General features: G+C 45.6%; 1 protein-coding gene across 1 annotated transcript in view; it reads left to right on the top strand.

Annotated features, from left to right (window-relative positions):
* LOC123749298 (uncharacterized) overlaps positions 1-13,570 on the top strand; it is an 84,064-nt gene extending 70,494 nt beyond the window's left edge. The window contains exons 10-13 of the mRNA XM_069335731.1: positions 5,457-5,572; positions 9,234-9,435; positions 10,532-10,804; positions 12,333-13,570. Of these exons, the coding sequence (XP_069191832.1) occupies positions 5,457-5,572; positions 9,234-9,435; positions 10,532-10,804; positions 12,333-13,570 (1,829 nt within the window). The remainder of the gene's footprint in view (positions 1-5,456; positions 5,573-9,233; positions 9,436-10,531; positions 10,805-12,332) is intronic.
* The last annotated feature ends 226 nt before the right edge of the window (positions 13,571-13,796 follow it).

The raw sequence follows: 13,796 nt of genomic DNA, 5'->3' as shown, positions 1-13,796 counted from the left end.
GAGCATTTAAACTACGTCTGTCCTCATTGCTAGGCCTACAGCTGTTATCATTGCTAGGCCTACTTCTGTTATCATTGCTAGGCCTACGTCTGTTATCATTGCTAGGCCTACTTCTATTATCATTGCTAGGCCTACTACTGTTATCATTGCTAGGCCTACTTCTGTTATCATTGCTAGGCCTACTTCTGTTATCATTGCTAGGCCTACAGCTGTTATCATTGCTAGGCCTACTTCTGTTATCATTGCTAGGCCTACTTCTGTTATCATTGCTAGGCCTACTTCTGTTATCATTGCTAGGCCTACTACTGTTATCTGCTTCGAATATACACAATTCCGAAAGCATCCTACTTGGAACAGGAATAATGGTTTTTTAAGTTGTAAATTAATCTCCCAATATGAGTTAATTCTCTCTCCCTATTCAACTTGTCTACTTTCTCTTATTCACTATTCATCACATGCTCCTTCCCTTTCACCACCCATCATGTCCACCTTCCCTTTGAATTTTCTAGTCCAGTCTCGACTTCAGTACGTATACGACCACCAACTTTCATTTCAGTTCACGTCTTGGAAAGTCTAACAAAGTTGGCCTTAAGTTTTGCCCGGGTGAAGACTGACTCGCTCTGAACACCAATAGCAATGGAGATACATGATACACATACACATGTATAGCACACATACACATACAGTAACTTATATACTGACATAAATACCCATTCGTACACTAATTGAAGACCAAGTGTGTACAAACTTGCAGACCCTTGTATTTATACATACAAGTCCTCGTATACACACACACACACACACACACACACACACACACACACACACACACACACACACACACACAGGCCCTTGTACACACAGAAAGATCCTTACACACACACACTCACACATACACACACACACACATACACACACACACACACACACACACACACACACGCACACACACACACACACACACACACACACACACACACACACACACACACACACACACACACACACAGGCACTTGTACACATACATACAAGCCCTTGTACACACACACATTATACGAATGTTGATTGACAGTTGAGAGGCAAGAGACCATCGTAGGAGACCCTTCTACGATCGTCAGTGCGTATGATTACACAGTGATCATACCCTGTGATCATACCGTGTGATCATACACAGTGATCATACCCTGTGATCATACCGTGTGATCATACCGTGTGTATGGCATGTTATCACACAAACTGACGATTGCAGGAAGCTTCGTATACTTGAGGCTGTGCTCATTCGGGAGCTGACACCAGTAATCAACACCCAGATGAATTCGGTTCCGAGCATACAACTGTTCGATGGTCCTCTACTGACCCAGAGGGAAGACGTAAGACCTGGCGAACAGCTAGAAGCCGGAGACAGACAACAGCCACCTCACCCAACCCTTCGTTTCTCCCTACGATTAAGAGTGTTAGGTGAATCGTAGAGTGAAGTGTACCCACACTTATAAATGTCTACATCTCTCCTTGTAAGATTTACGGATGCAACTGAGAATTTATCGAACCCAGAGAGTGGGAATGCGCCTTCTGCCAAACAAGCACAGAAAAGCCACTACTTCACTATCTCCTGGAATGTGAAGCAACCAACGACCTTAGAAGAGCTTTAGGAGTCCCTGAATCTTGCAGTAACTACCCTGATGCCATCAACATTGCCAGTCTTCTGGTAATGAAAAGTGTCCAGCAGCTGGAGACCCTCGTAAATACCGTCAAGCAGTACCCTCCCCCGCAATAGCAGCCACGTAGTAAGGACTGACTATTTAAATGCGAGTACAGCACGCAGTATATCCTTTCACAATGAAAGATCACATTCACTCCAAAAAGAAACTACCACTTACGGGCTATTCATGCCCATGCCACCTCTTGGGTGGCTTAATCTTCATCAATCAATCTTGTAACCTCAGTATAGCTGTCAGTTCAACAGTGTACTCCTGAAGATGTCACTTAGCTGACGAAACGTCGAACAATAAAAATGGAATGATTAAGTGATCTAGTGTTTCTTCACACTCCAGATGGAAGAAGAAATTCGCTTAGACTTAGAAATATCCAAAAGAAAATTAATAATAGTCGCAATTCTATTGTGTTTAATGAACAGAGAAAGGTACCCAGGGACACCTAACCGCTGCCCAGATGGGAATATCGTATATCTGTGGCTACCACTCAAGCAGAGGATCCCTTCTCCACACGGGAGACATCTCCCGTCACGCAGGGTGCAGTCGCACCTCCACAGATCTCCAGTATCAGCTCTTGATACTGGTAATGGCTCAAAAGGGCCACCACTTACGGGCTATTCATGCCCGTGCCACCTTTTGGGTGGCTTAATCTTTATCAATCAATCAAGCAGAGGAAGAGTAGGAATACCACGCCCTAAGTCGTGTAAACTGTATACCACGCTACCTGTGGGTGTAATATTTCCTTCATGTCTATGTAACATACAGGCGCTATGCCTCCCACGTCAGAGGACAGGCGTTCGCGGCTCCTAGTGCCCATTAATGCATGTAATGCTACACCCACGGTAATGTGGCATACATGATAGATATAGATAGATAAATTGACAGGTTAGGTTAGGTTAGGTTAGGTTAGGTTAGGTTAGGTTAGGTTAGGTGTGTGTTATACGTTGTGCAAATAATACCTCATAACTGTGGAATACTAATATCAAAAACCACTTATCATGCGTGATAAGTGCACTTATCATGCGTGATAAGTGCACTTATCATGCACTTATGAATTTTCCGTCCTCTTGAATAAATTAACAGTTGGTCTGTGGAATGTACAGCAACAGGAAGGGAGATGGAGGCACTCAACCAGTCATAGCAGTTACGCAATGATTATACCACTTTCCTGTGTCTAACACAGTCGTTTCAGGCGGACTTAAATGACTCATTCGTTATCCCTGGCTTCACGCGCGTACACGAACGATACGCATGGAGAACAATAGGTGGATACACGAAACTTGGAAAGTTTAGACGTTTCGTGATTCGATAAGATTCACCTCTTCATCAATTCCTCCATATGCAGGCGGTAAGTCTTAGTGACGGGGCTGAAGATATGATGATCAAATCGATAAGATCACACACGACTTGATAATGATCCAAGACGGACCGAAACGACGTCGTTTCTCCATCTTAAGATGGGTGGTTTGGTCATCAGACAACCCGTCCTCACACTTGGCTGTTTAAAGCAGCGGCCGTCCTCCGCAGACGTTTTCAATAATTAAGATATTAATTTATTTATTAAATAATTTAATATGTATTACATAATTTAACACAATATTAACATATTGTGTTAAAACATTGGTTTGTTCTCAAATATATATTAACATTATTATACAAATTCTATGTATAGTTATGCGTAGGTTAGGTTAGGTTAGGTTAGGTTAGGTTAGGTTAGGTTAGGTTAGGTTAGGTGTTTGGGTACTGTTGGCGATTATTTGTATTTGTAGTACGTGGGTGAAGCATTTACAGCGTTGTGGTTCGAACAGAATTCGTCAGTGAAGGACTTGTTCCGGAAGTGTTCGGGCGCCATCAGTTGTGACAGCCCGTCCTCCAAACAAAGATCCAACAGTGATTCCATGCACCCGCCAAACCCCCTGTTTATGAATGAAAAGCGGTTTACACACGACTCACAACTGCTGACGTTCGAACATATCCGGAACAAGTGCTTCACTGACGAATTTTGTTCGAATCGCAACGCTATAAATGCTTCACCCACGTACTACAAATACAAATAATCGCCAACAGAACCTAAACACCTAACCTATCCTATGCCTATCCTATGCCTATATATACACAATATGCCAATATATTATAATATTAATTTATACTTGAGAAAATTCCCGTTTTGAATGAACAGCATGTTAAAATTTATGAATGCGTCTGTGGGGTCGACCGCTGAATGTAATGGACTTGAGTCGAGGACGGGTTGGTTGTGAGTCGTGTGTAAACCACTTTTCATTCATAAACATGGGGTTTGGCAGCTGGATTAACGAGCTTGGATCTTTGTATGCGAGGACGAGCTGCATCATACCCCCATTATACCGTCTCCCTCAGCGGTTATTGGACGTGTGAAGGGCGCTACAAGCAGTCTCAGTAACTTGTTATCACAACATTTTGTAATGTTTACTTTTTGTTACAAGAACAGTGTATTTGCTTGGTCTTGGACATGCCCAACTACCAGGTGTATGGATACCCGCGGGTAGTTGGGTATACAGCAGGTATACCTGTTGTATACCCAGTCACATATTTGTTATACATATTTGAGAATGCTGTGGATGCTTGGGAAAAAAAATACTTACGGATGAATATATATTCTTAGGTAATTGATAACACTAACGAATGTTAACAATCTAACATTCATCATTGGTACATTCACATGATTGATGAAGGTTAAGCCACCCAAGTAGTGGCACGGGCATGAATAGCCCGTAAGTGGTATATTTTTTTAGAGTGAATTGTTCACTCGAATTGTTCACAGTTCCGGAATTGTTCAGACGTCATCAGTTGTTAGTCGTATGAAACCGCTTTTCATTCATAAACAGGGGGTTTGGCGGCTGGATTAACGAGCTTGAATCTTTGTATGTGAGAACGGGCTGAGCGGATAGTGCTCGGGAGTCGCTTTCCTAAGGACACGGCTTCGATTCTTGTCCGAGGCAGAAGTAGATCGGCAGAGCTTTTTTTTTTATACCTGATGTCTCTTTTCACCTAGCAGTAAATAGGTACCTGAGAGTTAGTTACTACGGACAACATCCAGGGTATGTATGTGTGAGAGAGAGAGAGTGTGTGTGTAGTGTTCAAGAGAGAACACGACAAACACCTCTAAAGAATACGTGATCAACCAGGCTGTAGTTCATACGTTACGTCAGGCTGCGAGCAGCTGCGTCCAACAGCCTGGTTGACCAGGCGACCAATTGGAAGGCCTGTTCGGAGACCGTGCCGCGGGCACTTTGATCCCGAAACCTTTACAAGGTAGAAGTAGATAAGGTAGTACATGAAATAGAGAAAAATAGGTTGGGACTCAGTACATTAGACAACCGACGGTTAGAAAGGCGGGAATCAAGAGCTAATAGCTCGATTCTGCAGGTCCATATAGAGTCAATACAAATAGTAAACGCACACATTTTTAGCTTCCTCCTGGGAAACCTCAACCACTTGGGCAGGACGGTAGAGCAACAGTCTCGCTTCATACAGGTCGGCGTTCAATCCCCGACCGTCTACAAGTGATTGGGCACCATTCCTTCCCCTCCCCCGTCCCATCAACAATCCTTATCCTGACCCCTTCCCAGTTCTATTTAGTCCTAATGGTTTGGCGCTTTCCCCTGATAGTTCCCCCTTCCTCCTGGGAATTCTTCTAACCTAATGACCCCACAGCTTCAAAAGCATCGTGTCTGAAACTCGATCATCATTTTCTCTCTTTGCAGACGAGCCGAGTGAGCTGATTGGCTGCCACTACCATGACGTCACTACGGACTCAGCCGGGGTCACTTGTTCTCCCGGGGTCACGTCTGGTCAACTCAAACAAACCTATCACATTGAGGTAATTGTGTTGTCTAGTTTGATCCAATTTGTCATCAATGTTATTTATTCTCGTGCAATATGATTATTAGTTATTTATTTTGTATTTATATGGCTTAAAATTAGCCATCATACAACTTCCTTGATATCGTAATGTCAGTATTACATGCTTCTTGATTAATTAATAACTGGCTTGAACCACTCTGTGATTTATAATTATTCTAATTATCTCATTCGTAAATCTACAAAGATCAAGAGTAACTATTTCTTTCTGTTAGCTAGATATAAGAGAGTGTACATCAGGGATGTTAATGCTCATGTAGGCATACCAGGGAATGATAACTAAATCATCGACACACATTTTTTTATTTTTTCAAGAACACATGAAGATAAAAAGGAAATAAATATGACGGATTTTTGGAATTGTTCACTAATGACAAATTTAGAAAATACATTCGGTTATATTTAATTGCATTGATACAAGGTTGAGATAAAAATATGTTACAAAATTCAGCTTTTCATACTTAGTATATTTTAAAGTTTTTATCAATACACATCTATGTGTATTGGTGTGTATGAGGCAGAAACAAATGGGCAGAGTTTCTTTCACCCTGATGTATCTGTTCATCTAGCAGTAAATAGGTACCTGGGAGTTAGACGGCTGCTACGGACTGCTTCCTGGGGATTATTGTATGTTAGAAATATATGTTGTAGACATAATAGTAGTAATAGTAGGCATCCATCAGTCTCAGGAGACTATGGAGTTGCGCTCTGGTTGTCGGTCTGGAGTGGCCTCACTAGGGCGCAAAGCCAGGGTAAGGTTGATGATTGGTAAGGTAGACATAATAGAGGAAAAATAAATTGGTTAGAAAGGCGTGGTCCAAGAGCTAATAGCTCGATTCTGCAGATACAAATAGTAAACACACATTATATGATTCCTGGAGCTCAGGAATCTATACAGCAGTAGATTGACTGTTGAGAGGTGGGATCTAAGAGCCAAAGCTCAACCCCCGCAAGCACAACTAGGTGAGTACATACGCATGAACGCTCAAGGGTGAATGAAGAGGATGTATCCGGGGCATCATACATTACACCCCAGAGACCATGAGTAACAAATGCTAGACACAACAGACAGCTAATCACAGGTTCTACAGCCGCTACAGCTCATTAACAGCGTGTATTGCACGCACCACTAACCCCCCTCCCCACACACACACACACACACACACACACACACACACACACACACACACACACAGGAATCTGTGTGTGTGTGTGTTTTTCAGGAATTCAGGAATCTGTACACCTGTTGATTGACGGTTGAGAGGCGGGACCAAAGAGCCAGAGCTCAACCCCCGCAAACACAACTAGGTGAGTACAACTAGGTGAGTACACACACACACACACACACACACACACACACACACACACACACACACACACACACACACACACACACACACACACACACACACACACACACACACGCGCATTACAGGCTGCGCGGGAAGGGCAATAGCAGATAGCGCTCCACTATCCACTATCGATAAATTTAACCTATAGGTAAATTTACCCTATATTGATAGGGTCAATTTAACAAGAAATACAGGTGGGTACAAATGTCCGATAAATCAACCTCGAGACCCATACCTCTATGTAATGCTTCCGTACGAGTGTGTGTGTGTGTGTGTGTGTACGCAGACACCATAACAACATGTTGAGATAGGAAACACACGGATAAGCCCGCGTGGTCAAAAAATATCGAAGACGATCATTTAGAGAGCGTCCATATCAACGGGGCTGTTCATTGAACAAACGCTTAAGCTTAAAAATTGACGCAATGATGGATAGCGTCGAGAGTGCGGAGCATTGTGGGGAACAGCGGTGTCAAAAGGTCAACCAATCATCTTTCATAACTAATTCTTCAAGAATTAGCCTGAGATGAGCTGAGTTACTCGTGCCTTTTCTTAAATCTCTACAAGGAAGAATGGAATATACTATTATATTTTTTACATATTATATATATATATATATATATATATATATATATATATATATATAAGGTAAAGGCACCCTTAACCCGCCTCCTCTTTATTTTCCCTCTCAACTCTCCCATTTTCCCCCATCTATTCTCCCCCCCCTTCACCCATCCCCACCCCCTCTCAACCGAGAACAGATATTTTCCTTTAAATATGCGGGAAAAATCACATTGACAAATTAAAGAATGCTAAAATGCGTTTTCGACCTACGGGTTGCTACAGGTGTCATAGTGCCAGGGATCACTAGTTACAGGTCTGGCAGGTGTGGCAGGGAACACTAACCACAGGTGTGGCAGGGAACACTAACCACAGGTGTGGCAGGGATCACTAACCACAGGTGTGGCAGGGATCACTAACCACAGGTGTGGCAGGGTGTGACAGGGATCACTAACCACAGGTGTGGCAGAGACCACTAACCACAGGTGTGGCAGGGACCACTAACCACAGGTGTGGCAGGGACCACTAACCACAGGTGTGGCAGGGACCACTAACCACAGGTGTGGCAGGGACCACTAACCACAGGTGTGGCAGGGACCACTAACCACAGGTGTGGCAGGGACCACTAACCACAGGTGTGGCAGGGACCACTAACCACAGGTGTGGCAGGGATCACTAACCACAGGTGTTGCAGGGATCAATAACCACAGGTGTGGCAGGGACCACTAACCACAGGTGTGGCAGGAACCACTAACCACAGGTGTGGCAGGGACTACTAACCACAGGTGTGTCAGGGATCACTAACCACAGGTGTGGCAGGGAACACTAACCACAGGTGTGGCAGGGAACACTAACCACAGGTGTGGCAGGTGTGCCAGGGACCACTAACCACAGGTGTGGCAGGTGTGCCAGGGAACACTAACCACAGGTGTGGCAGGTGTGCCAGGGACCACTAACCACAGGTGTGGCAGGGACCACTAACCACAGGTGTGGCAGGGATCACTAACCACAGGTGTTGCAGGGATCAATAACCACAGGTGTGGCAGGGACCACTAACCACAGGTGTGGCAGGAACCACTAACCACAGGTGTGGCAGGGACCACTAACCACAGGTGTGGCAGGGATAAATAACCACAGGTGTGGCAGGGATCACTAACCACAGGTGTGGCAGGGAACACTAACCACAGGTGTGGCAGGTGTGCCAGGGACCACTAACCACAGGTGTGGCAGGTGTGCCAGGGACCACTAACCACAGGTGTGGCAGGTGTGCCAGGGAACACTAACCACAGGTGTGGCAGGTGTGCCAGGGACCACTAACCACAGGTGTGGGAGGGATCACTAACCACAGGTGTGCCAGGGACCACTAACCACAGGTGTGGCAGGGACCACTAACCACAGGTGTGGCAGGGACCACTAACCACAGGTGTGCCAGGGACCACTAACCACAGGTGTGGGAGGGATCACTAACCACAGGTGTGGCAGGGACCACTAACCACAGGTGTGGCAGGGACCACTAACCACAGGTGTGGCAGGGACCACTAACCACAGGTGTGGCAGGGACCACTAACCACAGGTGTGGCAGGGACCACTAACCACAGGTGTGGCAGGGATCACTAACCACAGGTGTGCCAGGGACCACTAACCACAGGTGTGGCAGGGACCACTAACCACAGGTGTGGCAGGGACCACTAACCACAGGTGTTGCAGGTGCGGGAAGGGTCGACAGTGGTGGCAGAATACAACAACACAGAGCCCAAGTTCAACATCACCTCCCTGGCGCCAGGCAGAGACTACATGTTGTCAGTGTTCACCAGTCACGTCAAGGCTCGCGGCCACCCCACCACCTTGATCATGAAGACCCACACCCCCAAGGCCGAGCAGGTCGCCCCAGAGAGAGTCTCCGTCAACTGTGAGTGTGTGGTGGTGGTGGTGTGTGTGTGTGTGTGTGTGTGTGTGTGTGTGTGTGTGTGTGTGTGTGTGTGTGTGTGTGTGTGTTTGTAAGTGTGTATGTGTGTGTGTGTGTGTGTGTGTGTGTGTGTGTGTGTGTGTGTGTGTGTGTGTGTGTGTGTGTGTGTGTGTGTGTGTGTGTGTGTTTGTAAGTGTGTGTGTGTGTGTGTGTGTGTGTGTGTGTGTGTGTGTGTGTGTGTGTGTGTGTGTGTGTGTGTGTGTTGAGCTTGCATTGGTTAAGGGTTTGTTAAACCTGTTCTCTTTCCTCGCTGTCGGATTAATTCAGTCACCTACAACCCTCTTTGTTGTTTAAGATTCGCTACTTGGAACAAAAAGTTCCAAGTAGCACGGACTATGGTGAGCCCGTAGTTCACACATCCTGGTTTCATTGATCTCCAGTAACCCAATTCCACTTGGCTACCAGTTCATTAAAGTGGTACTGTGCTACCAGACTATGGTACTATGGTATCCTTCCTTGGATAATTGCTTACTTGTGTATTTTTTACTCTATAGTTTTCCCCCTTGCTGGAGCCTACTCACGCATTGGAGCTATTTTTATTTATTCAAATATAATTTGGTTATATTTACGATTTGGCTTTATTTAGGTAAATAGGAAGTATGTATGTGTGAGATCATTTTATTGCCATGGTATTTAGCGTGTTGTATTATGGGAAAGAGTTTTAACTCGTTTTATATGTTTATTTGAACGTTCAATTATTTACTAATTTATAATCTTATCAATACTTCTCTGTGCTTGTTTTAAATTTAAATTTTATTTATAATGATGAAGACAAATATTATTGTTAATAGATTGTTTTTCTTAGAGAATAATAATTTATAAATGTCTTACAGAATATATATATAATATGAATATTATGTGAATATACATATTAATACAGGATATCCAAATGACAGGGATATAAACATTTAGACAGACGTTCACAGACGGAAACAGGATCACGATTGGAAGAAAAAATTATTTACAAACAAAGGATAGAGCCAAACGGGTGAATAATGAGAGGCCCCTAAGAGATAATATTTGTCTTGTCTATACACAGTAAACAATCACGGAGAGGAGCCTCCGCCCCTTACGGACGACTCTCCGGTGAAGCCTGGAGGAACCCCGGTGAGCGTGGTGGTGTCTGGGGTGGTGGTGGGCGTGGTGGTGGGCGTGGCAGTGGTGGTGGCGGGCGTGGTCACCTGTAGGGCCCGCCACGCCCAGAGGAACTCCCCGGGGAAGACCCACCAGCATCACAACGCTTCCAGAAACTCGCTTCTGGAATTGCCTCAAGGAGCATTGTACCAGTCCTACACCAGGCATCCTTCCTGTGGTGAGTCCTGTACCAGTCAGCCTTCCTGTGGTGAGTCCTGTACCAGTCAGCCTTCATGTGGTGAGTCCTGTACCAGTCAGCCTTCATGTGGTGAGTCCTATACCAGTCAGCCTTCATGTGGTGAGTCCTGTACCAGTCAGCCTTCATGTGGTGAGTCCTGTACCAGTCAGCCTTCATGTGGTGAGTCTTGTGCCAGTCAGCCTTCCTGTGGTGAGTCTTGTACCAGTCAGCCTTCCTGGTGGTGAGTCCTGTACCAGTCAGCCTTCCTGTGGTGAGTCCTGTACCAGTCAGCCTTCCTGTGGTGAGTCTTGTGCCAGTCAGCCTTCATGTGGTGAGTCCTGTACCAGTCAGCCTTCCTGTGATAAATCCTGAATAGCGATCAGCCCTATACACGGTCCTGTTAATTCTTATTTCTGAAGTAAGTCCTTAGCTGACAGTCTTTCTGTAATTCAGGTCCGAATCATAGAGGCATTAGCATACTAGGTATAGAGCTGGCAAACTTGGAACTCTATTTTATACTTAAGAGTCGATTTGCCTGAGATTAGGTATACACACCTGCAAGTCATATGATGTGCAAAGAGGAGCCAGATGTGTACAGGTGTAGGGTGTCACAGTATAGTCTTAAGAGTTTGCTTAGGTCTTAGACTAAGTTCAGGATTAATTGCTTATTGGTCAGTTTGTAGGGAGTGAAATTAAGAATTGTTGTGAAGGTGATTATTGGCCGGATGGACGCGGATTGTGAATTGTGATGATGGGTTCGTGGATTGTGGTGACGAGTTCCTGGATTGTGAAGTGTGATGATGGGTTCGTGGATTGTGGTGACGAGTTCCTGGATTGTGAAGTGTGATGATGAGTTTCTAGATTTGATTATATTCCTCGGTCATATATATATTGCTCAATGTCATTTATGTTTGGGGTTTGCAACACCTGACAGATGATGAGTAGTGTGATCATCATGGGTTTGATGAGACGATCAACCCATAACTGGGAACACGTCAATCATGACAGGTTTGGAAGACGATAGGAGATTGCATAAAGATTATGAAGAATGAAAAAATCACTTCATTAATTAGTTCAGTTTTTTAATAATTTACACACAAAGGGGGCGGGGGAGACACTGTTTACTTAGAGTGTTTGCGTCTTAATACCTTATGCACATCTTCTCCTGGAAGAAACGTTTAACGGTACTCTTTTTCTCTGTCTCTATCTCCATTTCTCTCTTCTCTTCATATCTGTCTTCTGTGTCTTCTCTCTCTTCTGTTTCTTCTCTCTCTTATGTTTCTTCTCTCTCTTATGTTTCTTCTCTCTCTTATGTTTCTTCTCTCTCTTATGTTTCTTCTCTCTCTCTCTCTCTTTCCTCTCTCTCTCTCTCTCTCTCTCTCTCTCTCTCTCTCTCTCTCTCTCTCTCTCTCTCTCTCTCTCTCTCTCTCTCTCTCTCTCTCTCTCTCTCTCTCTCTCTGACATACACACACACACCATGGAGCTTACAGCTGCAAAATACACTAACTGTCTCTGAATTATCTTTCAGAGCTGTTGACAACGTTCTCCCCAGGACCCGTGGTTGTGACACAGGTAACTTCCGGGCGGTCTTCCAAGCGCTCGTCTCCACTTTTCCGAAAATCCTCCACCCGAAGCGCCCCTGGGGGCCCCTCCCCCAGGGGCATGCGGCCCCGAAGCTCCTCGTGCCGCGGGGGTCCAGTCCACGTGTTGGAGGTGGAGGCCGACGACATCACCACCCCGAGAGTGGAGATCCAGTCGCCCTCCAGGCTGTCGAGGCTAAGCTTGAGGAGCGAAGCCTTCAGACTCCGAGACTCTCCCTCGCCTTTATCGCTGCAGTGTGAGGCCTTGCAGCAGGCGGAGTCTCAAGCTGAACTGCACCTGGTGGCCCAGGGTGAGGCTCAGGGTGAAGCTCAGTCTGCATCTCGCGTTCATCTCCAGTCATTCTCAGCATCCCATCTGCGTCCTTCATCCCAGCAGCGCGTCTCACCTCAGCCTTATGATGCCGTGATGCTGCAGCATCTTCATCCCCAGGTTCACACTATCCCTCACACGGTGCCGCAGATCACACTCACGTCACAAGCTCACACGGCGTCTCACCCTGATCTAGCCTCCTCCCAGCCTCTCCCTGAAGACATGCCTCATACTCAGTTGCATCCCTCCATCTTGAAACGGAAGTACAGCACGGCGTCACTCCGTGGTGACTGCCCTGGTCGGTCTTCCCCCGTGTCCCACACCGGCACGCCCCCACACACTCCGTGCACACTACACACTACAACCCTCCCACGTAACCTGCATCACACTCCCACTCTCCCACACAAAGTTATACAGCCACTAGCAGCAGCAGCACCCACACCACCACACACAGCCACACTAACACACACAGCCACACCACCACACACAACCACACTCTCTCACACAGCCACACCACCACACACAGCCACACTACCACACACAGCCACACATCCTCATCCCAGTACACATCAACATACCGTTTCACTCCCTCACACGACTACACCGCCTTACACAGGTCCAGCCCCTTACACAGGTACTCTCTCCCCTTTGGTAACAGCTCAGGTTCGACCAGCAGTGCGTTCTTCGGCCTCCCAGCCGCAACCGGTTCATCCAAACCCCCATTTCTCCCAGTCCCCAGCGCAAGAACAACTGGAACCTAACCATTCCCACACAACCCCTCACCTAGAACCACCTATAATACAATGTAGTTCACCTCAAAGTGCTTCAATAAAACTTTATCCAACTTTTCGGTAGTCTGGTTGTTTATTAATCCTAACTTTGAGAAAATACGTTTTTTTGCAACGAAGCAGAAGGAATGATGATTGGCTGGTGTTTGCAGCTCTCTTCTACGGTTATTTGCCATTAATTCTCAAGTTGCAAAACATCTAATGTGCGTAAATATGTACTAAATCAGGAGAAATCTGTACTCTCATGATACTTATTAATGTAACAGGAAGGAAGGTAGAAATTACACAGCAAT

The sequence above is a fragment of the Procambarus clarkii genome, chromosome 34 (genome assembly GCF_040958095.1).
Source record: "Procambarus clarkii isolate CNS0578487 chromosome 34, FALCON_Pclarkii_2.0, whole genome shotgun sequence".
Lineage (NCBI taxonomy): Eukaryota > Metazoa > Arthropoda > Malacostraca > Decapoda > Cambaridae > Procambarus > Procambarus clarkii.
The sequence above is the reverse complement of the archived record's forward strand: the minus strand, read 5'-3'. Positions and strand labels throughout refer to the sequence as shown.